The sequence below is a fragment of the Lithobates pipiens genome, unplaced genomic scaffold (assembly GCF_037356315.1).
Source record: "Lithobates pipiens isolate NorthernLeopardFrog02 unplaced genomic scaffold, aLitPip1_a1.2 Scaffold_3, whole genome shotgun sequence".
NCBI lineage: Eukaryota > Metazoa > Chordata > Amphibia > Anura > Ranidae > Lithobates > Lithobates pipiens.
The window spans coordinates 22,537,686-22,563,378 of NW_027507790.1; the positions used below are offsets into that span (position 1 = coordinate 22,537,686).

Below are 25,693 nucleotides of genomic sequence, written 5' to 3' on the forward strand. Positions count from 1 at the left end.
CCGTTGGGATAACATATTCCTTAACTGCAGCATAGAAAAATCAGGTCCATCAGGCAAGATAGAGCGATGCTTTGTAAACAAGAGAGTAGCATGGACAGATTCTTTTGGCAGGTAAAATGGCTCTTGTATACTTATGTCATCATCTTTGTATTTAGCAGTTCGACTGATATTCAACTTTCTAGGATGTAATATGGGAGATATTTAGCTTAGCGGTAGTAGCATTTTGACTGGCGTTCAGCGATCTAGGGTGTGATATGGGAGTTGTTTAGCTAAGTGGTAATAACATTTTGTAGTAAGGCCACGTCAGGCCAAACTGGGGTTTTAAGACTTACCAGCCCACTTTTATTGAATATGGAAAAGTAAAAGTTCACAAAGCAGTTGCCCAAGCAGGAGATTTTTACCAGCAAAACAAGTAACGAAAATACCAAGCCACCTGGCTATCAGCAGCACTGCTGCTCTTGTCACTCGTCCCTCAGTCCATCTTACCTAGCTCTCCTGGCTTTCAAGGCTTTCCTGGCTTACTCACTCTGTAGTTCCTAGCTCCCTGCTGTATGGGCCCAACCCTGGCTTCTGAATGGAGGATCTCCTAGCATCCTGGGCCCTCTCGTTCCTCCGAAACTTAGATTCCCTCAGTCCCCTGGACTCTCCTAGTCATTCCCTCCTCTTCCAGACTCTTTCTGTCCCCCAGATTCGCTTAACTGCCTCAACTCTCCTAGTCCTACAGACATGGAATCTTTCCTCCAGCATGGAGTGCTATCTCTTGAGTAGAACTCCTCTGTCTCCTAACAGAAACACATATCTATCTCCAAACAGGAGCTCTGAACTATACCCAAGTCTATCATTATAACAATAATTATAATGACTGTGTACTCAGCATCTGGTCTTTTGCAAAACCTGTAAACTGGGTTGGAGATTTATTCCCTCCCAAAGCACTCAAAATTCTCCAAACTAAGGAGCCCAATCCAGGAATACCAAAATACAGAGAAATATGTAAAAATAGTTTTCTCTGTTCATAATAAATGCCCTAGTATCCTGCACCCTGCATACATGCAAACCCTGTGTTCATTTTACAAGTATTTTTACAGTGGCAGGGCCTTGCACTGTCACTGTGGGTTTCTAGAAGTATTTCAAGCATAACAAAAAGTCAGAATAGGGGCCGAAGTAGTCTTAATTTTCCCCAGGGTTTTCTTGTTGGTTAGAATTGTCTCTCTTCCAGAATTTGCTATATTTTTTGGTTTCTTCTGTAGAGAAGTTAAAAAGGATTTGAACATATGCAGCTGGCAGCAGACCCAAACACTGAGCATACTCGTGAGCCGCATGGGTAAAATGTGTAAGCCCTTGTACACACGGTCGGAAATTTCGACGGAAAATGTCCAATCGGACCATGTTGTCGGATAACCCGACCGTGTGTGGGCTCCATCTGACTTTTTCCGTCGGAATGTCCGACCAACAAAGTTTGAGAGCTGGATATAAAATTTTCCAACAACATGATCCGATGCGCGTCAATTCCGATCGTGTGTAGCCTAGTCCGACGGACAAAGTGCCACGCATGCTCAGAATAAACTAAGAGATAAAAGCTATTGGCTACAGGGCCGTTTATAGTCCCAACGTACGTGTTTGATGCCACCTCGTTCAGAACGATCGGATATTCTGACAAATTTGTGCGACCGTCTGTATGTAACACAAGTTTTGGACAAAATCCGTCGGGGAAAAAATCTGACGGATTTTGTGGTCAGAATGCCTGACCATGTGTACAGGGCATAAGAGGAAAGAGGTTTTTGTTTCACATACCCCCATGCTATTAACCATGTTGAATTTGCTTTTTAAATACCCTTACATTTTTAGAGCATATACAAATAAAAAGTCTAATTTTGTGTTCTTATTTTCAACAGATATAGACCGCCTGCTGTCTTCTTCAGAATGACCTCTCCTCAGTGGATAGCCGTAAAACCAGTGATGACACATTGCTACGTACTGTACAAGACCAGACCACGGAAATCAGTATGGTCCTATGTGTGTCTATGTGCTTCTAGATTTCAGCACCAAACAACCCCTAGCTACTAACATTGCTTAGATGTCTAAAGGGAACAGGCAGAGTCATGTTGTCTTGTTCACCAATTCATCCATATTAACCCGCATGGTGTGGGCTCCTTCTAGAACTTCCACTCCTTGTTGCATTGCATCGTCTTATAAACCAGACAGCGGCTGGACAAAAATGTCTGCAGAGTGGTTGACTGACTGGACCTGTTTACTAAGAGGACTTCGTGACCTGATTGCTGGGTGCATCCAAGCTGTGCGTGACTGCAATACCTTTGCCCTAACTACCGTTGTCTGCCTCTTATTGTTGTTTGCATGGTATTGTTACCGAGTTGGTAAGGACCAACCCCGTTCTCCCTTTGCCACTGTGAATTTACTCATTCAAAGTTCAGACGCCAAAGGCTTGCAGAATGGGTTTGCTTATTGCCACTCACGTGAGTGTGTACGTTGTACCCATAATGAAGGACTGAACCAAAAACTCTATCATAATCTGCAGGAATATGCCAAAAGGTACTCCTGGTCTGGCATGGGCAGAATTCACAAAGGCATCCGCGAACAAGGTCGTTATTTAAACGACAGGCCATCTATACAAAAGCCAGAGCTTTTCTTCCTTCCTGATTTACCAACCATGCCCTATTTTGCGCGGGATGCTCAAAAGCATGATGTGGAGCTGCTAGAACAGAACTTTGCCACCATCCTCAGTGAATTTGAAGTCATCTACAAAGCCTTTTCAAACTGCGGCATGCCTCAAGGTTGGAAATTAAACAGTACTCCAACTGGGGAATGGTTCACATTTTATTTAGTCAATCAAGGTGTGTGCATTCCTAACAATTGCAGGAAATGCCCACGGACGTATCGCTTGCTTGGATCTCTTCGTACCTTCGTTGGCAACAATGTGTTTGGGAATGCTTGTATATCTGTGCTTACCCCGGGAACAGTCATAACAGAGCATTATGGGCCCACCAACATCAGAATAAGATGCCATTTAGGTATGCATTTTCACTCCAAATTCCCTAATTTCTTTAAAATTTTAAGAACAAAAAAAAATCTTTGTTGATGGTGAGGGTTATTTTTATTAATATATTATGGTAGTTTACTATTTGCAACTCACTTCAGTTTTGGAGTTTAGGTCATTCATGTCAAAACTGAAGTGTAATTGCAGAGAAGCTTGCGGTGCAAGATACATTTCTGTGACAACTTTAATACAGTTTGGGGACTGTAAATTTTATAGGTAACAAACACAAGATCACTAAGGTTCAAAGCATGGGCAATGAAGAATATCCTTTAAAGAGTATCTAAATCTAAGAACAACATTTTTTATGTATTGTAGTTTACCAGTCTTCTAGATGTACAATAGTTACAAAACGTTTTTTTTTCTTTTTCAGCTTTTTCCTGTTTTTCACCTGGTGAGTCTACCAGTAACACACTTCCTGTTCTACAGTGACAACGCTCTCTCATTTTACTGTATCTATGGAGAAGCAACATTGTCACAGGAAGTGTATTAAGACTCCCCCCCCCCCCCCCACTCCTCATATCCATAACAAAGCAGGAGTTCTGTATTCCTAAAAAGTAGAAGTCCTCTAAAAACCTAAGATTAAAGGTGAAGATAAAAAAAACCTTCTCTGTGAAGCAGCCCCCCTAATTTTACCTGAGCCCCGTCGTGATTCAGCGATGATCCAAGGACTCTCCCTCCATATTGGCTGAGACAGCAGTGGGAGCCTTTGGCTGCCGCTGCTGTCAATCACAGCCAGTGAGCCAATGAAAAGAGACAGGGCAGGCCAAGCCACAGCTGTGCATGTGTGAATGGACATGCAGAGAAGTGGGTTCGGAGCAAGCCTGCTTGGGTGCCCTCATTTAAAGATGCTCGGTGTGGGTACAGAAGATAGGGGCCAGGAGTACCAGCGGGGTACTCAAAAAGAGGAGGATCGGCGCTGCTGTGTGCAAAATTGCTGCACAGAGCAGGTAAGTAGGATATGTTTGTTTTAAAAATAAAAAAAATAAGTTACCCTGTAAAGGAAAGATGTGTACTTGTCTAATCTAAGGGAACTCTTGTCTGGTCATATAATCTCCCCAGTGGCTGGCTTCCGGGAAGAGGAGAAAGCAGTGACAATGGCTGAAGAGCCTGGATGGTGATGTTACCCATAGAATACTATGGGTCACTTGTTGTCCACTGTCCCTCCTTTCCCCTGAAGACGGCACTGGGAGGCAATCATCTAACCGAACCAGAGTGCCCATAGATTGGTCGAAGTATATGCATCTTTCCTTAACAGCCTAGTTAGTATAGGGCCTAGCATGGGGGTGGGAGTAGGTTTAGGCATAGAATGGGGGTGGGAGTAAGACTTCAAAACCTAGGACACGTAATGGGACATCACTGCATTTCTGGCAGGATTACCAAGTGTTGTTTTCTTTAACAGATATAACAAACCCCTATTTAACAGACCAAAGAGAGAAAATAATGGTTAGAGATTGTGAAAAATTTTGAATATTTGAATTTAAAACCCTCAAACAATATTATTTCAACCCTAACTGCACACCTCCACACACACACAAATCATGAGTCTTTTTAAGGTTTAAGAATCTATCTTGCTTAAAAATAAAATCAGATAATCTGTTAATCATATTTCTCTTTCTGATAATATACACAGTTCACTTTTAACTTTGAGCCAGAAAAGTAGATCCAGAATGAATAAATATAATGATACTTGGGCACATTCTTACAGGAGACTTAGGAGTTATTAGCTTTTTTAAATCTTGTTGAGCAGGGAAGGCTTCCCAGCCAGCCTTTGGATGATGTAAATGAGAAAATTCTCTGCTCTGTGTAGAGATTAGGATTGTACAATATGAAAGTTTTCAGCGTGGAAGTTCTTAGAATGGGCCTTTGTTCCAAAGCAAGTTAAAAATAAATCCTTATACAGTAGTTCCTGGAAAGAGGGGCTTGTAATAAAATGTGAAGATTGGAAAACTATTTAGCAGACCACAGATCTAGTATAAATGTCTTAACTGTAGAAACACCATATAAAGTATTTTTCATGATGGTGATTAATACAGTAAAGACCATTAAAACCGGTGTCCTGGTATCTGTCAAAGAGTATCACAGGGTGTAGGGATGAAGAAACCTTGACGTATATGGTGAACCTGTCCCAGCCTTAAAAGACCTTGGTCCCGTGCCTGTTGAATAACATATATTATGTTTGGTTACAGGTTTCCAAAAATCCTTTTGAAGAATGGAAAATTACCCATTTAAATAAGTTCATTTTTTTTTTTTAAGTTGTCTTTTTACACATGGAACTCCTGAGTATAGGATAATATCATGTCAGTAGAGAAACTTTTTGCATCCAAATAGGCTGGCACTTCACTTTTTTTATATGGTTTTTATAACCATTTCCTCATACCTTTTTTGTTTTCATTCTGTCCTGGTCTTGATTTACTTTACTTGTTTTGATTCTATCCTTGTCATGCAATGCTGAAAATGTAAATTCACTAACCCTTTATGCAAAAACGCTCGGTAAATACTGCATAAAACCATGTTCAAGTCAATTCACTAAAGGAAAGAAAAAAAAATGCATTTGTTAAATAAATAGTGGTCCAGGCATGCAATGGTTAAGGAATGTGTTTCATTTTAGGTAGTTGTTAAGAAGCTGGTAGAAGCTGCCTCTTTAACTCATTTGCGGTATTTGTCACTGACAGCAGAATGTGAACAAAAAAGGCGCCATAATTTAATTTTAAATAAAATTTTTTAAAAAGCAGCGTACCCCCTCCCCCAATCCCTATTAAGCCCTTTGGATCTGATATGGATTTCAGAGAGGACCCCATGCCATTTTGTTTATTATTTTGGCATGAGGTATCCTCAAATTCATACCAGACCCTTATCCGAGCATGCAGGCCAGGAAATGGGGAGATGAGCGAGCACCCCCATCCTGAACCCCTCAAAGCACCTTGTCCCCATGTTGATGTGATCAAGGGCCTCTTCCCCACAACCCTGGCCCAGTGGTTGTGGGGGTGCAGGAGAGTGACTTATTGAAATCTGGAAGCCCTCTTTAACAGGTAAATGAGTTTGGGATACTTAGTTAAAAAAATGTGCAAAGTAAATAACCCAGTGACAGTCCTTTATTCAAAAGCCCCCAAAAGATAAATGTCCCCTGAAGTAGATCCAACATTAATCACGATGAACGCTGGCCGCTGACTAGAACGGAAAAAAAGAAACAGACCCGCACCGACGCTTGGTTCCCGCCAAATGACAGTTCTGCCGCCTACCCACTGCTAAATAAACTAAGGGGCAGGCCACCCGGTGACTTCACTGGGTGACCCCTCCCTTTTATGACCCTGTAGACCCAGCATGACCATCTCTTGTATCATGTCTCTATATCCTGTTGTCTGAATTTTCTGTGTGTCCATTTCATAGTTGGTAAGGTTGAATAAAGACACCAGTCCATCCAGTTCAACCTGAATGAGTGTCTACAATTGTCCCTATCCTTGTACATTGCACACTTGCATCGGTCCCTACCCTCAAGGAGCCCACAATCCAAGGTCCCCATTCATATACTAGGGCCAATTTTGGACAGAAGCCAATTAACCTACCTACATGTCTTTGGCATTTATTAATGTCAAGGGCCCCACTTGAAACCCACCATATAAAGAAAATTAACCACCATCACACAAGTAGCAGAGTAGTTTACCTGCCTAGTTGCTTAAAAAACAAGTTTGCAAATTTTACAAAAATTCACATGGACACACTCAGTACACTAAATCATGCAACCGACCACCACAGATCCTTACTTCCCTTCTCTGATGACTGCAGCCTCCAGTGCTTTCTACAGACTGACTGGTAAAAGTCTAGTACTGGATTGCTTCCCCCCCCCCCCCCCCCCCGTCCGGCACATGATTGCCCCATAATTCATTCTTCATTGGGAAATACTGGTTCAATGGGGAAAAATGTCCCATTCAAGTTCATCAGAAATTGGGATACAAGCAGTCTGGCACAATTTTTGCCAGGCTGTAGACAATACAAGAAGCCACAACTGTTGGAGGAGAGAAGTAAGGACAATCGGGTGCTGGGTGGTGTCCCAGTTTTATGTTTTGAGGGATCTAGGGAGGAGGACTAGATGAATTGTAATACTTGTGAATTTGTCCTTTTTACAGTTACACAAGTAGACTTGAATTGTGAGAAGGAGCAGTAAAGAACAACCAATGGTGTAGCGCTATATAGCGGTAATCAAATTCTGCATATGTAACTAGTAAATATGCAGTCCCTATGAACATGTATAACTATAAACTATACATTATATTTGCATCAAACTCATTTCTTATGTGTATATAAAAAAGAAAAAAAATGAAGATACAGTACTTCTCCTATAGACAAATTACCGGTATTTCAATCTCTTAATATGGTTGTCCCAATTGCTAAAGTGCCATAACCAATAGCACCTGCAGGTGCTGTTCATCCATTCCCCCTCTGTTCTCACAAATCGGAGCGCTTGACTGAGCCCAGGGCTCCTGTTCATGGAGTATTTAGGCCTGAGGACAGGAACATGCTCTTTATTTTTCATATGCATTTGAACTATATGTATGTACTGCATAGCCAAAAAAAGTATTATACATTCCCTTAAACGTAATTATTGTTTCATACTCTCATTCAGTAAACAGCCAGTCTGTTAATCTCTCTTGTTTTGCAGCATGGAAATTGTCACTAGCACCTAATTTTATTGAAAACAAGACCTAAATACTGTATATCATAATCAACAGGTTAAAGTGATTGTAAACCCTCGCCTTGTAAAACAATATATTCAGTTTAAAATAGCATGAACATTTGTGTATAGATATAAAAAAAAAAAAAAAAATGGGGAAAAAAAAAAGGTATTTATAAGTGAGCACATTCCCTCTGTTCTCAGCTGCATATGAGCTGGGGGAGGAGATACAGCAGTATACTGAACTTCTCAGTGAATGGCTGTGCATGGGGGGGGGGGGTGTCAGGGCAAGTCTGGTTATTGAAGGAGAGCAGGCTGAGGTCCCAGCACAGCTAGACAACTGACCACTGTGTATTCTGCTTAGTGTGGTCAGTTTGATAAGAAAGCAGAGAAGGCGGATGGATTGGCAGGTATACCAGGGATTTCACACAAAGGAAGTAATACAAAGAGAACAGGATACTTTCTCATAAAATGACATGGTACAGCAGCCACATATCAGGAATATGAAGTGTTGGGGTAACAGACGCTTTAAGCTCAAATGAAATAGGGAGCAAAAAAACAGTCAAATTAATCTGCAAGGGGGTGTTTTTTGATCTACTATTTTGATCTAACTATTTGAATGATTAAACAAAGTTAACTGTTAGAGCTAAACTCCAGACTGCCCCACCCCCTCTAACTACTGGCATCAAAAAACTATCCAAACGCCCCTTTTACACACATAAATTGCCAATCATCTGACCTTCTGGACCTGAGTTTTCTCTCTTCTTCTGTGTACAGGAGGTGTACACATCACTGCCTTTTGTGATGAGGACACCTACTACTGGCTGTTCAGTACCGGGAGCCAGGAGAGAGGCTGCAGGTGATGGCATCACTGAAAGAGGAGCCTGGAGACCAGCCTGCGTGGGCACATCTGCAGCGCTGGATTACCTGCCACCACACCCAGAAATGGCAACAGACCTGAACAAAGGACATAGGCATTTATAAAATGTTTCACAAGGTAAAAACAAAACAAAAATGCTAATTAGATTAGGTTGGTTACATTTAATAAAAGCAGAATTCTGCTGGAAAGCTGTCATTGGTACTTGTCATGGCCTGGGGGTGACCAATAACCTTTGTTCCAGCACCTTCAAAGACAAGTGGAAGTATGGCCAGAGGTGACACACCTCTCATGTTGTTGTTTCCACACTGTCTCTGCTTATTATAAATGGTAAGCTCTGCATTCTTTCTATCTAACTGAAAAAAATGTAATTATGAGTTCTAAACCAAGCCAGTTCCAGATACAGGAATAGTCCTTTTCACAAAGCTTAGCATTACACTAGACTGGCAGACGGTCACCCAAGGGTCCCTGTGCAAGAACTATTTTTAGACCCCTTATACAACAACTGCCCAAGTACAAACACCTACTGTGAAAGATGGGTAGATAGACGAAGAGTAGCCTTTGCAATACCGTTTTACATGTCTCCATTCCAGTCAGGAAGCAGATAAGGTGCTCCATAACCAACACAACTTGGATAATACAAACTAGGAGCGTGGTAACCGTATTATGAAGAATGTCTCCCACTTTTCACCTGCCATGGAAGTCAGGTCTTTGTGAAAGAGGGGCCCAGCATTGGCCCAACCTACATCTAGTATAATATAATTATACTGCACATCTGCCCATAATTGTTAGTCTTTTTCTTTTTAAAGCACTGTCAAAGAAAATTACATTTTATACACATTTGTGTTCATTTTCACTTTTCAAAGGTAAGTTTGAAGTTAAAATGTGGTGTGTGTTTTTATTTTTTTATTTTTTTTACCTACTAACAAAAGTAAGTGGAAATTAGATTTTATGACCAATCGGCTATCCTTTAGAGTAGAAAGTTATTAATGGTTACACCACTGTAGCACAGAAAAACCAAAACGACTTTCACCCTAAAGTAATGAAATCATTTAGAAGTGTTTTTTTTTTTTTTTTTTTTTTTTGACCAGTGATCCTTTGGTTTAGACAGAGCATTTTGGCATTTTTTTTTAACTCCTTTAGAAAACGTGTATATTGAACTTCTAAGCCTCTTAGTTGATTGTATACTGCCATTTGGCAGTTTGACATTATATGGTCTACTTTTCATGGTTGGGTTCCCTTTTGCATGTGATTTTATTTTTTATTTTTTTCGTTATTTTGTGTACCCTCCTATATTTACTTGCATACTTACAGCTCTGATGTAACAAGCCATAACTCATCTCTATGTTAAAGATACAGATCAACATGATGTAATTGCATCACCGGCTGCGCTTGGATAGGTTTGCATGCTCCAGTTTTGACATTGACTTGTCATCAAAAGCTGTCAGCAAAGCCTTGCCATTTGCTGGATCAATACAGTATGTTAATTGGGTATCGCCTTTCATCTGTCAGGTCTTAGATCTCTGCCAGACACAAAGATCATTAGAACATTTCATGCTTTTTTTTTTTTTTTTTTTGCACTGTAGCATTTGCTTAATGAATACCTGTTATTTACAGATCAGCCATAACTGAACATGATGGTTTATCTGGTTATTGTTACCTGTACAGAGCAACAAATTGGATCAGCTGTAATGGTGATTAGATTGGCTTCTACATACCAATATCTCCATTTTTAAAGTCTTTTCCTTTCAGGATGCAGCATACATTTGGGCACAGTATGCATAGTTGTATCTTTTTCCTTTGTTAGATGTACTGCTTCAAGGCAGTTTTAGATGGTTAGGTGCATTTTAGGGTTTCTGTTTGGATCCTGGACACAAGAGAATCTCTTTTTTTTTTTTTTTTTTTTTCTATAAACAGGGCTAAACTGTGCAGGTACTCGACCAGTGTAAATACTGCCGTTGACAAATCATTCGATTAGAAATGTCCCCTAAATGAATCTAGATGTTGGTTTGACAGTGCCATTGTGAATGAAGCCCTATGTAGGCAACAGCATCAAGTTGTATCTTTAAGCCAACAGCACTTCTGTACAAAAGGGGTTGGTTAAGATATGGAGCCAGGGGATAGTAAAAGTAGCGAATTGAGCTGCATTTTGATCGCTCTACCCAACTACTCACCTGAAGAATAGGCAGCCACTCAGGGCTTTATACATGCTGTGATGCTTTGCTTTGCTTACAGCAAAAATGAAACCCCATTGCATTCAGTGGGAGACCCATCACTGAACATGTCACATTCAAGTTACCGGGACCATGGTGCAACCGTGTGCAATGCATGTGGGTGTGGTAGAACAGTGTGGCTTTTTGTGGCTTAAAAAAAAAAAAGGTGCTGATACGACCTATAGCCTCCCATTCACCTGTCAACCACCATCAAAAAAGTGACCCATTGTGGATTGCTTTTCAGAGAAGCATCGAGGGTTATTGCATGCGGGAACAAGCCCTAACCGACATGTTTCTTAGCACTGACATGAGACGCCTTTAAAGAGACACATTCCTGGGTCTACTGAAGTGTCCTGTAGGGAAGATGAATAGGGTAAGAGTACAAGAGATAAGTGAAACCCTGTGTTTTAGGTAATCGCAGTAAGATCTATAGACTCTAGAACCCGGTTTCACAAACGGGGTCCCTTTGGGTGGTGGTGTTTGGCCACTGAGCTGCAGCATCCATAACCTTTATTCGTAAAGGGTCTGTAATCTATAGCAGTATTGTGTTGCATGTCCCCAGTCTCTAATAGTCTCCTTTTGCACATCTCAAGAATTAAACCACTTATGTAACCTGTCCCCAGTCTCTGACCATTTCCAGTAACATTTATGAAGCCTCTGACAGTCCTTTTTCAGCACTACAATACCCTCAGTATATTATTTGTGACACCCCCCCACATGGATGTGCAAGACTAAAGTAGAGACACTTATTCCTAGTAATTTGACTGGCCCTGCTCTAGCAGAAACATTTTATTTTGTGGTTGTATGGCAATACCAGATATCAGCAGCAGGCGGTGCTATAAATTCAGTCTAAGCCCTTGTACACACGGTCGGACATTCTGCCAACCAAATCCGTTGGATTTTGTCTGACCGATTTTGTCCGACGGATTGTGTCCGAAACTGTTGCATACACACGGTCGGACCAAGTTGTCGGAAAATCCGATCGTTCAGAACGCGATGGCGTTATTTCGTTACGACGGGACTACGTTCACGCTAGTAGTCAATAGCTTTGGTGTAGGAATTTGATCTGAGCATGCGTGGCATTTTGTCTGATCAAAATTCTCTACACATGATCGGAGTATGTCTGATCGGACCAGTTTGTCGGAAAATATTTCCAACAAGTTGGAAAATTGGGTCCGACGAATATTCCAACAGAAACAGTCCGATGCATACCACACACAGTCAGATTATCCGACAAAACGGTCCGATAGGACACATTCCGTCGGAATCTCCGACTGTGTGTACAAGGGCTAAAACGGAACTCGTAGCTTCAGAGCTTGCCAGAGTTAATAAAAATCCCCTTACAGCTAAATAATAGTACTTATTTAAAGAAAAGTACATAAAAAAAAAAGAATATAACCTGGTGATATTGCCTATATTCACATGCATAACTAGAAAAACACAAAAGGTTTTCATTTTCTGAAACGGCTATATATTGCTTTATCATGCAAATTGTGTTTCCTCTTCTAAATTATGTCTGTGACAAACTGCATTGGAAATTAGGTTTGAGTATAATCATAGAAGGGATTTAATGAAGATCGATAATCTCTATACTTTAATGAGATCATCTGTTTTGCTGCACAGTGAGTAAATCCTTAAGCAGCTATGTGATTGCGTATATAGCACATGTACACTAAGCAACTCTCTCTAACCCTTGCTTTGCTCATGGAGTCCAGAACAGTTTCCTTGTAGCAGCACACTTCAATTTGTGAAAAACATGCTGTGAAAAGTGTCAGGAGTGCTGGCACCTGGGAAAATTTAGTACCAGCAATCGATATGATTGTATTGATATTGTACAGTTCACTTATGAAGCACTCAAGTTCATGTGTACTAGTTAATTAAACAAAAACCTTTAACCTTTCCTAGAAAGTGAAAGGACGTGCGCTATTAGGTTGTCCTAATATAGTGTGGCTGGCTCATTCTATTTATGAATTTTAAACTTTTTCAGTTGGTTAATAATAAAATGGAGGATTTTAAATTAGTACTTTTGATCCTTTATCAAGCAATTCTGTTCAAAAAGCCAGCCAAGCACAGATTCATATTCCAAAATCTGCATAAAGCATGTACAAAAGCAAAACACCAGAAGGAAGGCAAGTCTTTTTTAACCACTTGCTTACTGGGCACTTAAACCCCCCTCAGTCCCAGACCAATTTTCAGCTTTCAGCGCTGATGCACTTTGAGTGACAATTACGCGGTCATACAACACTGTACCCAAATGAAATTTTTATCATTTTTTTCCCACAAATAGAGCTTTCTTTTGGTGGTATTTAGTTACAGCTCGGAGTTTTATTTTTTGCTAAACAAACAAAAAAAATGCAAAAAAAAAAAAAAAAAATCATGTTTTAATAGTTTGTTATAAAATTTTGCAAACGGGTCATTTTTCTCCTTCATTGAAGTGCGCTGATTAGGCGGCACTGATAGGCTGCATTGGTGGGCACTGATGGGCTGCATTGGTGGGCACTGATGGGCTGCATTGGTGGGCACTGATGGGCTGCATTGGTGGGCACTGATGGGCTGCATTGGTGGGCACTGATGGGCTGCATTGGTGGGCACTGATGGGCTGCATTGGTGGGCACTGATAGGCTGCACTGGTGGGCACTGATAGGCATAGTTAAGGCGGCACTAATAGGCACAGATAAGGCGGCACCGATGGGCACAGATAAGGCGGCACTGATGGGCAAAGATGGGCACAGATAAGATGGCACGGATGGGTGGCACGGATAAGTGGCACGGATGGGTGGCACGGATGGGCACTGATAGGTACCACAGATAGATGGGACTGATGGGCACTGATAGGTGGCACTGATAGGTGGCTCTGATAGGTGGCACTGCTGGGCACTGATGGGCGGCACTGCTGGGCACTGATGGGCGGCACTGCTGGGCACTGATGGGCGGCACTGGGGTGCAGCACCTTTGAGGCAGATTGGGTGGCACTGTGGGGTGGCACTGTGGGGTGGCACTGTGGGGTGGCACTGTGGGGTGGCACTGTGGGCACTATGGGCACTGACGGGGGGCACTTACTTTTTCTTTTATTTTACTTCAGGATGGCACTGCGGGAGGCAGGTGGGCACAGGCAGGTGGCAGGTGGTCCCTTTTATTGATGGCCGTGATCGGGACTGATGTCCCGATCACGGCCGCCGGTGATCGGCTTTTTTTTTCTCTCCTCGCGCTGTCAGCGCGAGGAGGAATAATAGCCGATTACCGGCTCCGTTCTATCACATGATCAGCTGTCATTGGCTGACAGCTGATCACGTGATAAGGGGTCGGGATCGACCCCTTACACGGATCGGTGATCAGGCGAGTCTCACGGACTCGCCGATCACAGAGCGCGCCGCGCGCGCCCCTCAGGGGGCGCGCAGGCCGCTCGTAACCAGGACGACGTCAATAGACGTAGTCCTGGAAATCTAGGTCCGCGCTAATGCCGTCATTTGGCAATAGCGCGGATCTGAAGTGGTTAAAGTTGGCCATACATGATACAATCTTTATATCGGTCATAAACTATATGTAAAGGCCCTGCCTGATTTATTATTATTTATTTTTTTTCACTAATGGAATTATTTTATACAAATAAAGTGTTTAGGTTTGTCCTCAGATTGCAAAGCGTTGTACAGAAATTATACAATCAGTTTGTATAATGTATGGCTAGCACTAGGTTTGTGAGTTTAAGGCAGAGCCTATTCATGGTCTGTCAGACTGTTTGGGTGTCAGGTCCATGGAATTGAGAAAATCCCAAGTTTTGTCGGTAGTAAAAAAATGCCTCAGTGGGGAGGATGGATGCCCTGGCATAGTAGGTCAGTAGAAGTAAAAAATACCCTGGCCTGCTCTATCAATAGTGGTCAGGATATAGTACCCTATCACTGGTGGTCAGTAGGAGGATTGTAGCCCTAACATAGGTGGTCAGTGGCATTTTCCTTGCAGGCTCCATGTACCGTGCCACTGTTCTGATAATGTCACTACTAGGACTATACAAACAGCATTGTGGAGTAGATTAGTCAGGAGATCACAGCTTTATAGATCTGATGCCTCTGGTTGAGCCTTGGGATACCACACTATGACTCAGCCTTAAGGAAGATGCATCCTGCACTGGATCCTGCATGGTTGCTCACCTTGGCACATTGACTGGCATTCACTGGCTTTGTTGGAGTTCTGTCCCTGGAGGGCAAAGCTAGGATGGGCCTTCTCCCTAATATCCTGCTCTAGTGTTGAAGACCTCTTTCGCTGTAAGTTGTGGGCTTTGTTCCTTTTTCTGGTCGCTGTCTGCTAGCTCTACAATCCCTGGTGGTTATTATACTTTTGAATGATGGCTTGCAACCAAAAAGCAGAAGCGCTAGCCTTTTTAAAATTGGGGCCATTTTCAGCCCAATTCTGACTAAAGTCTGTTCAATAGGCTGCTATTGCACTTCTGTGGCCTCGATCCACCCCTGACATGCATGTGCACACCATCTTCCTCTGGCGCACCCCTACTTGTAAGAGTAGGGGAATGTCTCTCTGCCTTCTTGGCACTCTGATCCAAAGATATCGCAGAGGTATTAGTTTAAAGTGTCATTTAAAGGGGCTACAAACTAAAGTTTCGACCTCTTCTCCATTTCATGCTCTCAAATTTGCCATCTTCCTTGCAAAAATAGGTGGCTGTTCTTGCTGTTCAGCAGCTTTTCTCACAAGGTTGTTGTCTTAATGTGGAACGAGGAATGATTTTTAGGGTTTTCCCTCAAACCTGTTCACTGTTTCCAAGGTAAATGGAAGCACTCTACCCATTCTTGATCTGAAAGCTCTCAACTTGTTCCTGCAAGTCCAAAAGTTCTGCATGGAGTCAACCAGGTTTATGATTGCCTGCCTTCTACCTGGGACCTTCATAACTCTATGGACATTAGGGATAGTTATTTGCCCATCCCCATATTTCTCCTCCTCAATGCTATCTGCTTTGCTGTGGACATACCAGTTAACATTACTAGTTTGTTTCCCTCCCTATTGGTCTGTCTACAGCACCCCAAAAATTCACCAAGGTGTTCTGTTCCCCATCGGATTCTCATTGTGTGATACTTGGACAATCCCATGCTAAATGACCAGGCCTCCCAAGCCTTGTCAGCCAGTGGAAGGACAGTGCAGTTTCTGCAGCTGTTCAAATGGATCTTCAACCTTGAAAATTGTCACTGGACCCCACTTACTGATTAGAGTAGCAGTGTTTGGTATTGAGTATCGCCCTGACGGCATCTTCCTGCCCAACAACAAACTTCTGTCCCTCCTCTCTCATGCCTGCACCCCTCCGTCCCAGGTGCAGCCCTCAACTTGTGCCTGTATAAAGGAGGATCTTGGGCCTCAAGTTAGACTATTGCAAATCAACATTGTAGCAAAATGGAGCAAAAAGATGTAGTCCTTAGACTGCCCACTGCATCTGACATGCAAGGCCAGACTTTTTGGCATGGTTTATTTTCAACCTGGTGCTGGAGTCAGGGAAACCCTTTTTTCTAATGGTGTGTCATGATGAATGCCAAGCTGAGTCCTGGATGCCCTATCCCTGTGGGGGAAGCTTGATTTCCCATCAACATGCTGGAATTCAGGGCAATTTGGTTATCCCTTCAATGCTGAACCTCCTCAGCGGTAAGGTCACCCAACCAGAATACGGTCGGGCAAAGCTAAAAATGGACTACATCAAGAAGAAGTTGCACTGCACAATGTGATGCAGACTTGATTCTCACTTGGGCTGAACTGCATGTTTCGGCCCTGTCTGGCATCCACATCCCTGGTGTAAAAATATTTAATAAGTGAATTTTCTCCATCCGCATCTGGATTTGAGGGAATGGGCTCTTCCAAGCATTTTGCCACAAGTGAGCGACGGCAGTCATGGAACTTCTGGCATAGACATTTAAAGGGAAAACTGTATAGGTTTTGTCCCCAAGGTCCAGAGACCCTCAGGCATTTGCAGTGGATGCTTCAGTATCACCGTGGAATGAGTTCAGCCTGATCTACTGTAAGCCCTTCCTTCTCTACAGCTCCTCTCTCATCTGCATCAACCTGGCCCAGGAGGACATGGTACGCGGATATGCTCTTGGCCGACACCCTGTGGGCTCTACTATATTGTAACCTTTTTTCTCAAGGGTCGATCTACCATCCTGCTTCATGATCGCTGGCATTGTAGCCCAGCCAGGTTCTGATTAGATAAGGTCATCCCTATGCTCTAAATGGCTATGCAATCACCTTGCAATCATCACACCTGAAAGGCTTACCACATGGGATTCATTCAGTCATTTCTCTATTTTGCCATGGACCAGCCTCTGGCTCAGAGTACCATCAAGGAGAAAATATTGTCCCTGGCTGTTCAGTTTCAGAGACTGTTGGCCTCTAAAGATGAAGGTCTTTCTACAGGGTGTTGCACACATTACATTCCCCTGTGACTCTGTGGGACCCTATCCTGGTTCAGCCATCAGAGACCACACTTCAAAACCATTCTAAATATCTCAACTTCTGACCACTCGCAGGGTGGCCTTTTTTGTTGATGTCACCTATGTGTTAATTTGTGGCCTTATGTTTTAGAGAGGCTTATCTAGTGCAACAAAATTACAGCGTTGTCCTGAGGCCTAATGTTCTCAGTGCGGGAAATTGATGCTGCATCCACCTAGGGGAGTATAAGGTTGGTTTTTTGTAAACCCCTGCTACTCTTTTAAAGAATATATTAACCCAACATTTCATATTCTTGATGTGTCTGTTGTACCATGTTAAAAAGCATCTGTTCTTTGTATTGCTTCTTTTTTGTGAAATACATAGTGTTCCTGCTAGTCCCCCTGCTCTCCTATTTCAAACTGACCACACTAGGCAAGAGAGCACATGCTTCCCAACATGGTTGTTTTGTGGCTGCACTGGGAGAACAGCTTGCCTGCCCTCAATGATCAGACCAATGCTAGCAAGCTTCCCTTGCACAGCCATTCACTGGAAAGATCCGTGTACTGCTGTTTCTCCACCCATACCTCTCTGAGCACCTCCATAGAGCTGAAAACAGAGGTCATGTGATCACTTATAAAAAGAAAAATGGTATTTTATCATTTTCTTTTTTCTAATGCAGTATATATTCACATGTTTTTTACATTTCGTTTCTATTTGAAACTGAATTATTTATTTTACAAAGTAAGGGTTTATATATACTTCACCAGCTGCTGCGATGCAACACAGTGTCTGGTATGCAGTGTGGTTAGGCCAGACCAGCACAGACATTTCATAAAGGTCTATCAGCCAGTGTTCGGTGACCTGCGCTGTGCTGGGGGGAAAAGAGTACGGCGGGCAGTTCTTCCCCATTTTTTTCTTTTCCCACCACACCTGGTGTGAATGGACCCTTATGCTGCGTACACACGACCAGACTTTTTGAGGGACTAGGTCCGGCGGTCTTTCCGACTGACTTTCGACGGAGTTCCGACGGACTTTCCGAACAAACGGACTTGGTCACACACAATCACACAAGTCCAACGGATTCAAACGTGATGACGTACGACCGGACTAGAATAAGGAAGTTCATAGCCAGTAGCCAATAGCTGCCCTAGGGTCGGTTTTTGTCCGTCCGGACTAGCATACACACAAACAGATTTCTCGGTCCGGCGGAGTTCCGGTGGAAAAATTTAAAACGTTCTATTTCTAAAGTCCACCGGATTTTTGGCAAGCAAAGGTCCGATGGAGCCCACACAAGATCGAATTGTCCGACGGACTCTTTCAGTCGGACCTTTGCTGTCAAAAAGTCCGGTCGTGTGTACGTGGCATAAGATCCTGTTTTGTGTCTAATACACCCCGACGGAGTCAGTCCTTCGCTCCCTACTGAGTCAGACCTTGGCTCGGCAGTCAGTAAAGCTCATGCTCCCTGCTAATTAAAGAGCTGTGGCTTTGACTGGGCAGGGGAGGTTTCTCAGGGTAATCGCTGCTTCTCCACAGGGAGCATAGGTCCCGCTCTACAGCTTCCGGACAATAGGGTCTGCTTTCTAAAGAGAACAAACTGCACACATTTTGGACTTGCAGACCTTGTGTCAGACCTCTGAAGGAACAATCCCAAAATCTGTATAAAACAAGGTAGTCTGCTACCCGGAAAACCTAAGATGTAGTAGAATGTAAATTGGCATCTGGGGCATCACTTTAAGATCTCTCACTCCCTAAATAAGAGCAAAAGGGTTAAAAATTGCCATATCTCAAGCTTGAGGTTGATTTTTGCTTCTGCTCTTCACCTTAAAGTATAACTAAAGGCAAAACATTGTAGTTTTAGAGAAGAATAAAGAGTAGAGGGGAGATGGATTAGAAAACCTATTCGGTTTTTATTGCTGTCTGTGCCCCCTGATGGGGAGAATCACCCTTTCTATTTGTCCTGTTTACCATATATCAAAAGTGAAAGTAAAGAGAGCCCCAAATTTTGGGTTGTCCCGAGAAAGGCATTGGAGGAGAAATTGGGGTTACTTGTTAAGGTGACCTGGGAGTCCCCAAGGAAATTCCCTTAATTTGTGGGGATTATCTCTCGCTTCCTGTTTTTGGCTTTGGGACAGGAAGTGAGAGTAAATCTCCCTAATGGGACAAAGATGGCAAAAAATAAGCCTTACAGGGGCTACAAGGCTACTTTAAAGTGTTTCTAAAGACGGAAGCTTTTTTTTTTTTTTTTTTTTTTTTTTTTTTTAATCTTCATGTATTCTATGCATGAAGATAACCTTCTGTGTGCAGCAGCCCCCCTAATAATTACCTGCGCTCCCTCTTGATCCAGCGATGTTGAATGAGAGACTTTAGCTGGTTGGAACTCTCCCTCCTGATTGGCTGACACAACAGCAGATCGCCATTGGCTTCTGCTGCTGTCAGTCAAAGCCAATGAGCAGGAAGGGGGGCTGGCCTGCAGCTCCATGTCTGAATGGACACACAGAGCTGCAGCTTGGCTTGGGTGCCCCCATTGCCAGCTGCTTGCAGTGGGAGCACTCGGCAGGGGGGGAAGGGCCAAAGAGGGACCCGAGAAGAGGAGGATCTGGGCTGCTCTGTACAAAAACACTGAACAGAACAGGTAAGTAATAATAACATGTTTGTTATTTTTAAAAGAAAAAAAAACAAGACTTTAGTATCACTTTAATTTACAAGTTTATCTGTTCCCCCTCATCTGCATTTCATCTGTCCAGTTAATCAGTGCTGCTCTCGCCTCACTGTCTGGGAGTAAAAAGCTAATGTTTTTTGTGTATTATGCTTAGATGTGATTAAAACATTTGTGATTTTTGGATACTCGGCTATAGAAAAAAACCAAACAAAAAAAAAAACTGTAGACAGTTGTGTGCGTTTTTTATTGGAAATGTTCAGAGACCACAATGCTAGACATACAATTTACATTCTAAAAATGTATGTCGCACTGTGTAGTGCCATTTTTTTTTTTTTTTTTATCTCTGCAGTACAGACTGTGCAAGGATGTAGAATGAGGTGTTGTGGCAAAATATACATCATATAACAGACAATAGAATGTTTTTTTGTATGTTTTTATGTTTGTTTGTTTTTTGTTTTTGTTCACCTTGTGATAATCTGTGTTCCATTTCAAGGTTTACGAATCCCAGCTAACTGTGAACTGGTGGTTGGAGGAGAGCCACAGTGCTGGGCAGAAGGACATTGCCTTCTGTTTGATGACTCCTTCCTGCACACAGCATTTCATGAAGGTATGGTGGATTGCTGGAAATGGTTCATAGCAAGCAATGGTTTGGTTAAAAAGAAATATATACTATTTTTTTTTTTTTTGGCATTTGATTATCAGGAGCAGATGCCAACCGCTAATCCAATTCATTTTAGTGCAGTGTTATCAGAACCTACAATAGCGGTTATATTTCACTTTCTGCGTATCTGTGTTCCATGTGCACTAACTTCCAGTCACCCCAATCTGAATAGGGTTTAGCCAGTGTTGCAAATGTTTGGGTGAGCTTCAAACAGGTAGCAATTGTACAGTGACAATAGAGAAACATATTAGGACTGATTTTCTGTGTGCAAAGAAAAACCTGGCCACTTTTTTTAAAAGTCACCACTTACCTTATTTTTTTTTTTTGCATGCTCACAGGGAGACAATACATGGTGCCTTGAAACTGGGGTTAGCCCAGTACATATAAGGAATAGCTAATACTGTGACCACATTTTGCCTTAAAACAGACCCTACATTATGATCATAAAATATAGAATGCATGAGTATGTATATGAACATAATAATCTATGTTAATCTATTTATTTACAAGAAATGCTAGTTGCCATACCTGGTAATAGAGACTAGTGATGATATGCTGGACATTGATAGACCACCCAGGGAGGAAGTTTGTGGGGGGAGGGGGGGCACTGCTAAAAGGAATTTGCAGGTTTCACTTTAAAAGGGGCATGGATAGCTAGGGCACCACCATGGGGGGCATGTATTAATGTAACCAAAAAAAATTTAGCTGGTGATAATGGGAGAACACACAGTAATGATTGCTAGAGGCAATGATCGCATGAAAAATCGGACATACTGGTTGTATGATCGATCAACTTTGGTACAGTCAGCCTGCTCATACATTGTTCGAATCTCGGCTGGTCTCTGTTGAACCGGCTGAGATTCCAATAGTCTATAGGCAGTTTTAATGACAGGTCCCTGGACAGCGTGTGTGTGTGTGCGCGTGCGTGTGCGTGTGCGTAAACAAACCAGTCAGGGATCCTCTGTGATAATACTGATCAAACATAGCAATTTGGTTGTTTGCCGAATTGCAAACTGGCTGGGCTTGAGTTGTACTTAATCAACCCAAAGCTCATCCCTACCTGTCCCTTGGTCTGCATTTCCTTGGTGTGAATTGTATTTTGGACCTGCCATATATGAGTAGCCTCAGAATGTATGTCCAAACCTTCCATCCTTGTTGTTTTGACTACATCTTGTGTGGCTTTAAACAAACTCAACTCCTTGAAGCCAAGGCTTGGGAGGATATTACACTAGTATATGTAGCTTGATCCAACAAGTATACAAGGCTTGATTCTCTAAAATGTTTCCTGCAATATTGGCCATATCATTTTGTAGACTTGATACCACACAGAGATCAGTGGTAACATGAATTGGCAAATGACTGCTGGCATCACATCCAAGGTCACGATTTGAGTTTCTGAAAATCCTACACAAGGAAGCTTTCACATACAAACATACATTAAATGCACATATAATCTCTTCTGAAGATTTTTGTTGAAATTAATGGTAGAGATAGGGTCTCTTTAAAATGCATTTGTTTTGATGGCAAAAGAATCTTCCTTGCATGCAACCACCTATATCCTTCCATTCTCTTATGTCTTTTTGTTTCTTTAATTTTAGGTTCAGAAGAAGACGGTCCTCGAGTGATTTTTATGGTCGATTTGTGGCACCCCAACGTGGCAGCAGCTGAACGTCAAGCACTTGATTCGATATTTGCTCCCGGACGCTGATTCAGTTCCACCACTCGCAACCGAACATCTATGCTCATGGGATCTTGCCTCAAAGAAAAGCTTGTCTCTAACAAAATCCATTCTGTGTATAAGAACTATGTCTTATGTTCTCTATTTAACCATTGGCTTCTCTATAGGTTTCCATTGTAGAAATGTGACAAAGAAGTAATTGCATCAACCAACGTACAACTCTTTCACGAGAGAGCACTGAACTCTACTCAGCAGAGGAGAGCACTGATATGGTGGCTAAGACTCCTAGCACCATATTAACTAAACAGCACAAACCAACATTTAGCTTCAAGGCTTATTGTAAACGAGGCAAAAAGCTGGGAGACACCTTTTTAGGCGCATATAGTAATATCAAAGCATTCAGGGAATGGCTGGGAATCCTTCACAATGCTCAGTTTTGTTCTCCCCTTATGAGATTTTAGCAAGAATTGTATTTCATATTGCAGCTAACACCATATTTTCCATTCACTACTAGAATGCAGCACTACTATATTATGTTTCATGTTACTACTGTATATTTATACAACTCTGAAATACAAGTTTAGGAAGTGACCTAAAGCAATGTATTTGTTGACGTGGACAAGACCACGGAGTCTGATTCATGTCAAAATTGATCAGCCATGTAGGATTATCTTCTTGCTCACTCAGACATGCCGAGGTATTACACCCTCATTAATCATGTACGGGAGGTCTCCCTCCACTCAGCCATGGCTAGGCAAAAAAAAAGATCTTTTTTAAAAGAAGATACTGCATTCTGTGATAGTTGTATACAACACAAATCCTTTGAATGCAGCTTATAATGCTGAAATCATCAAATTTAAATAAAAACTGGACTTTCTTCACTGGTCCAAATTTCTAGAGACTTTTTTTGAAATTGACATATAGAAATAATAAAAATAATAATTATAAAATTGTCTTTAGATTTCTCTTAAAATGTACACAAGCTCACTTGTGTAGTTGTGGGCATTGGAAGGGCTTGGTCAAAGTTATTTTTAAGGAATTTCAGAGATCTTCTATCTTTATCCAACCAAAGTGTTTTTTTGTTTTCAGTTTGATAAAAAGGAACATTTCCAGTACGTCTGTCTAGTGTTCCAGCTCCAGAATTGAGGATCTGTTTATGGTGGTTGTAAAGCAGCCATATTGTCTTTAATGTGGAAACGAAAAACTTTTTGTTGTCTTGTACTTCGCAGTGCAACAGACTTCATTTTGTTCCATAATAAAAAACAAAATGTGTCTAAAAGATAAAAAAATATTCTGTGGTACTTATTTTTATTTTTTTTTGTGTTCAACCTGACAATGCATGAGTACAACTAGCATTCTTACTACATTGAATATTTTAGCTGTAATTACCCTGGAGTTCTAGAAACATAGACCTATCCCTTATGCCCCATACACACGATCAGAAATTCTGCCAGCAAAAGTCGGATGTGAGCTTTTGGTCAGAAATTCCGACCGTGTATATGCTCCATCTGACTTTTTCTGGCAGAATTCCAGTCAGCAAAAGATTGAAAGCAGGTTCTCTATTTTTCGGTTGGAAAAAGTTCAGATCGGAATTTACGATCGTCTGTACAAATTCCGACACGCAACATTCTTACGCATGCTCGGAAGCACTGAACGTCATATTCCAGGCTCGTCATAGTGTTGTACATCACCGCGTTCTTGACGGTCGAAAGTTCAGAGAACTTTTATGTGACCGTGTGTATGCCAGCCAGGCTTGAGTGGAATTCCGTCAGAAAAACCATCCAAGTTTTTTCTGACGGAATTTATGATCGTGTGTATGGGGCATTAGTCTATGGTTTTATACAGTACCTTGAAAAAGTATTCATACCGCTTGAAATTTTCCACATTTTGTCATGTTACAGCCAAAAATATATATGTATTTTATTGGAATTTTATGTGATAGACCAACACAAAGTGGCACATAATTGTGAAGTGGAAGGAAAATGATAAGTGGTTTTCAACATTTTTTTTACAAATAAATATGTGAAAAGTGTGGCGTGTATTTGTATTCAGCCCCCTGAGTCAATACTTTGTAGAACCACCTTTCTCTGCAATTACAGCTGTAAGTCTTTTTGGGGATGTCTCTACCAGCTTTCCACATCTAGAGTGACATTTTTGCCCATTCTTCTTTGCAAAATAGCCCATGTTCTGTCAGATTGGATGAAGAGTGTCTATGAACAGCAATTTTCAAGTCTTGCTACAGAATCTCAATTAGATTTAGGTCTTGACTTTGACTGGGCCATTCTAACACATGAAAATGCTTTGATCTAAACCATTCCGTTGTAGCTCTGGCTGTATGTTGAGGGTCGCTGTCTTGCTGGAAGGTGAACTCCCGCCCCAGTCTCAAGTCTTTTGCAGACTCTAATAGGTTTTCTTCTAAGATTGCCCTGTATTTTGCTCCATCCATCTTCCCATCAACTCTGACCAGCTTCCCTGTCTCTGCTGAAGAAAACCATCCCTACAACATGATGCTGCCACCACCATGTTTCACAGTGGGGATGGTGTGTTCAGGGTGATGTGCAGTGTGAGTTTTCCTTCACACATAGCGTTTTGCTTTTAGGCCAAAAAGTTCAATTTTTGTCTCATCTGACCAGGGCACCTTCTTCCACATGTTTGCTGTGTCCCCCACACGGCTTCTCACAGACTGCAAACGGACTTCTTATGGCTTTCTTTCAACAGTGGCTTTCTTCTTGCCACTCTTCCATAAAGGTCAGATTTGTGGAGTGCACGACTAATAGTTGTCCTGTGGACAGATTCTCCCACCTGAGCTATGGATCTCTTCAGCACCTCCAGAGTTACCATGGGCATCTTGGCTGCTTCCCAAATTATTGCTCTCCTTGCCCAGCCTGTCAGTTTAAGTGGACAGCCATGTCTTGGTAGGTTTGCAGTTGTGCCATGCGCTTTTCAATTTTGGATGATGGATTGAACAGTGCTCTGTGAGATATTCAATGTTTGTATTTTGTTATGACCTAACCCTGCTTTAAACTTCTGCACAACTTTATCCCTGACCTGTCTGGTGTGTTCCTTGGAATTCATGATGCTGTTTGTTCACAAAGGTTCTCTAACAAACCTCGGAGGGCTTCATAGAACAGCTATATTTATACTGAGATTAAATTACACACATTACAAGTTAAAGGGGGCTGTATACAAGTGCATGCCACACTTGTTAGATATTTGTAAAAAAAAAAAAAATTGAAAACCATTTATCATTTTCCTTCCACTTCACAATTATGTACCACTTTGTGTTGGTCTATCACATACAATCCCAATAAAATACATTTAAGTTTTTGGTTGTAACACGACAAAATGTGAAACATTTCAAGGGGTATAAACACTTTTTCAAGGCACTGTATGAAGGAGTTGGGGCCAGTTCACATCATAGAACGCACTCCGGATGCGTTTCAGATGCTTTTCTGAATGTGCGGTTT

At 41.9% G+C, this 25,693-nt stretch overlaps 1 protein-coding gene across 7 annotated transcripts in view; it reads left to right on the forward strand.

Annotated features, from left to right (window-relative positions):
- Window positions 1-23,515, forward strand: part of ASPHD2 (aspartate beta-hydroxylase domain containing 2) — a 164,152-nt gene extending 140,637 nt beyond the window's left edge. For 6 of the 7 annotated variants that reach the window (XM_077461372.1, XM_077461368.1, XM_077461367.1 and 3 more), the window contains exons 2-4: window positions 1,893-3,026; window positions 20,381-20,494; window positions 22,147-23,515. In XM_077461372.1, coding sequence (XP_077317498.1) covers window positions 2,075-3,026; window positions 20,381-20,494; window positions 22,147-22,256 — 1,176 coding nt within the window. In that variant the 5' untranslated portion in view covers window positions 1,893-2,074 and the 3' untranslated portion in view covers window positions 22,257-23,515. The remainder of the gene's footprint in view (window positions 1-1,892; window positions 3,027-20,380; window positions 20,495-22,146) is intronic. The other variant, XM_077461373.1, reaches the window with a different exon arrangement.
- Window positions 23,516-25,693: the final 2,178 nt, after the last annotated feature.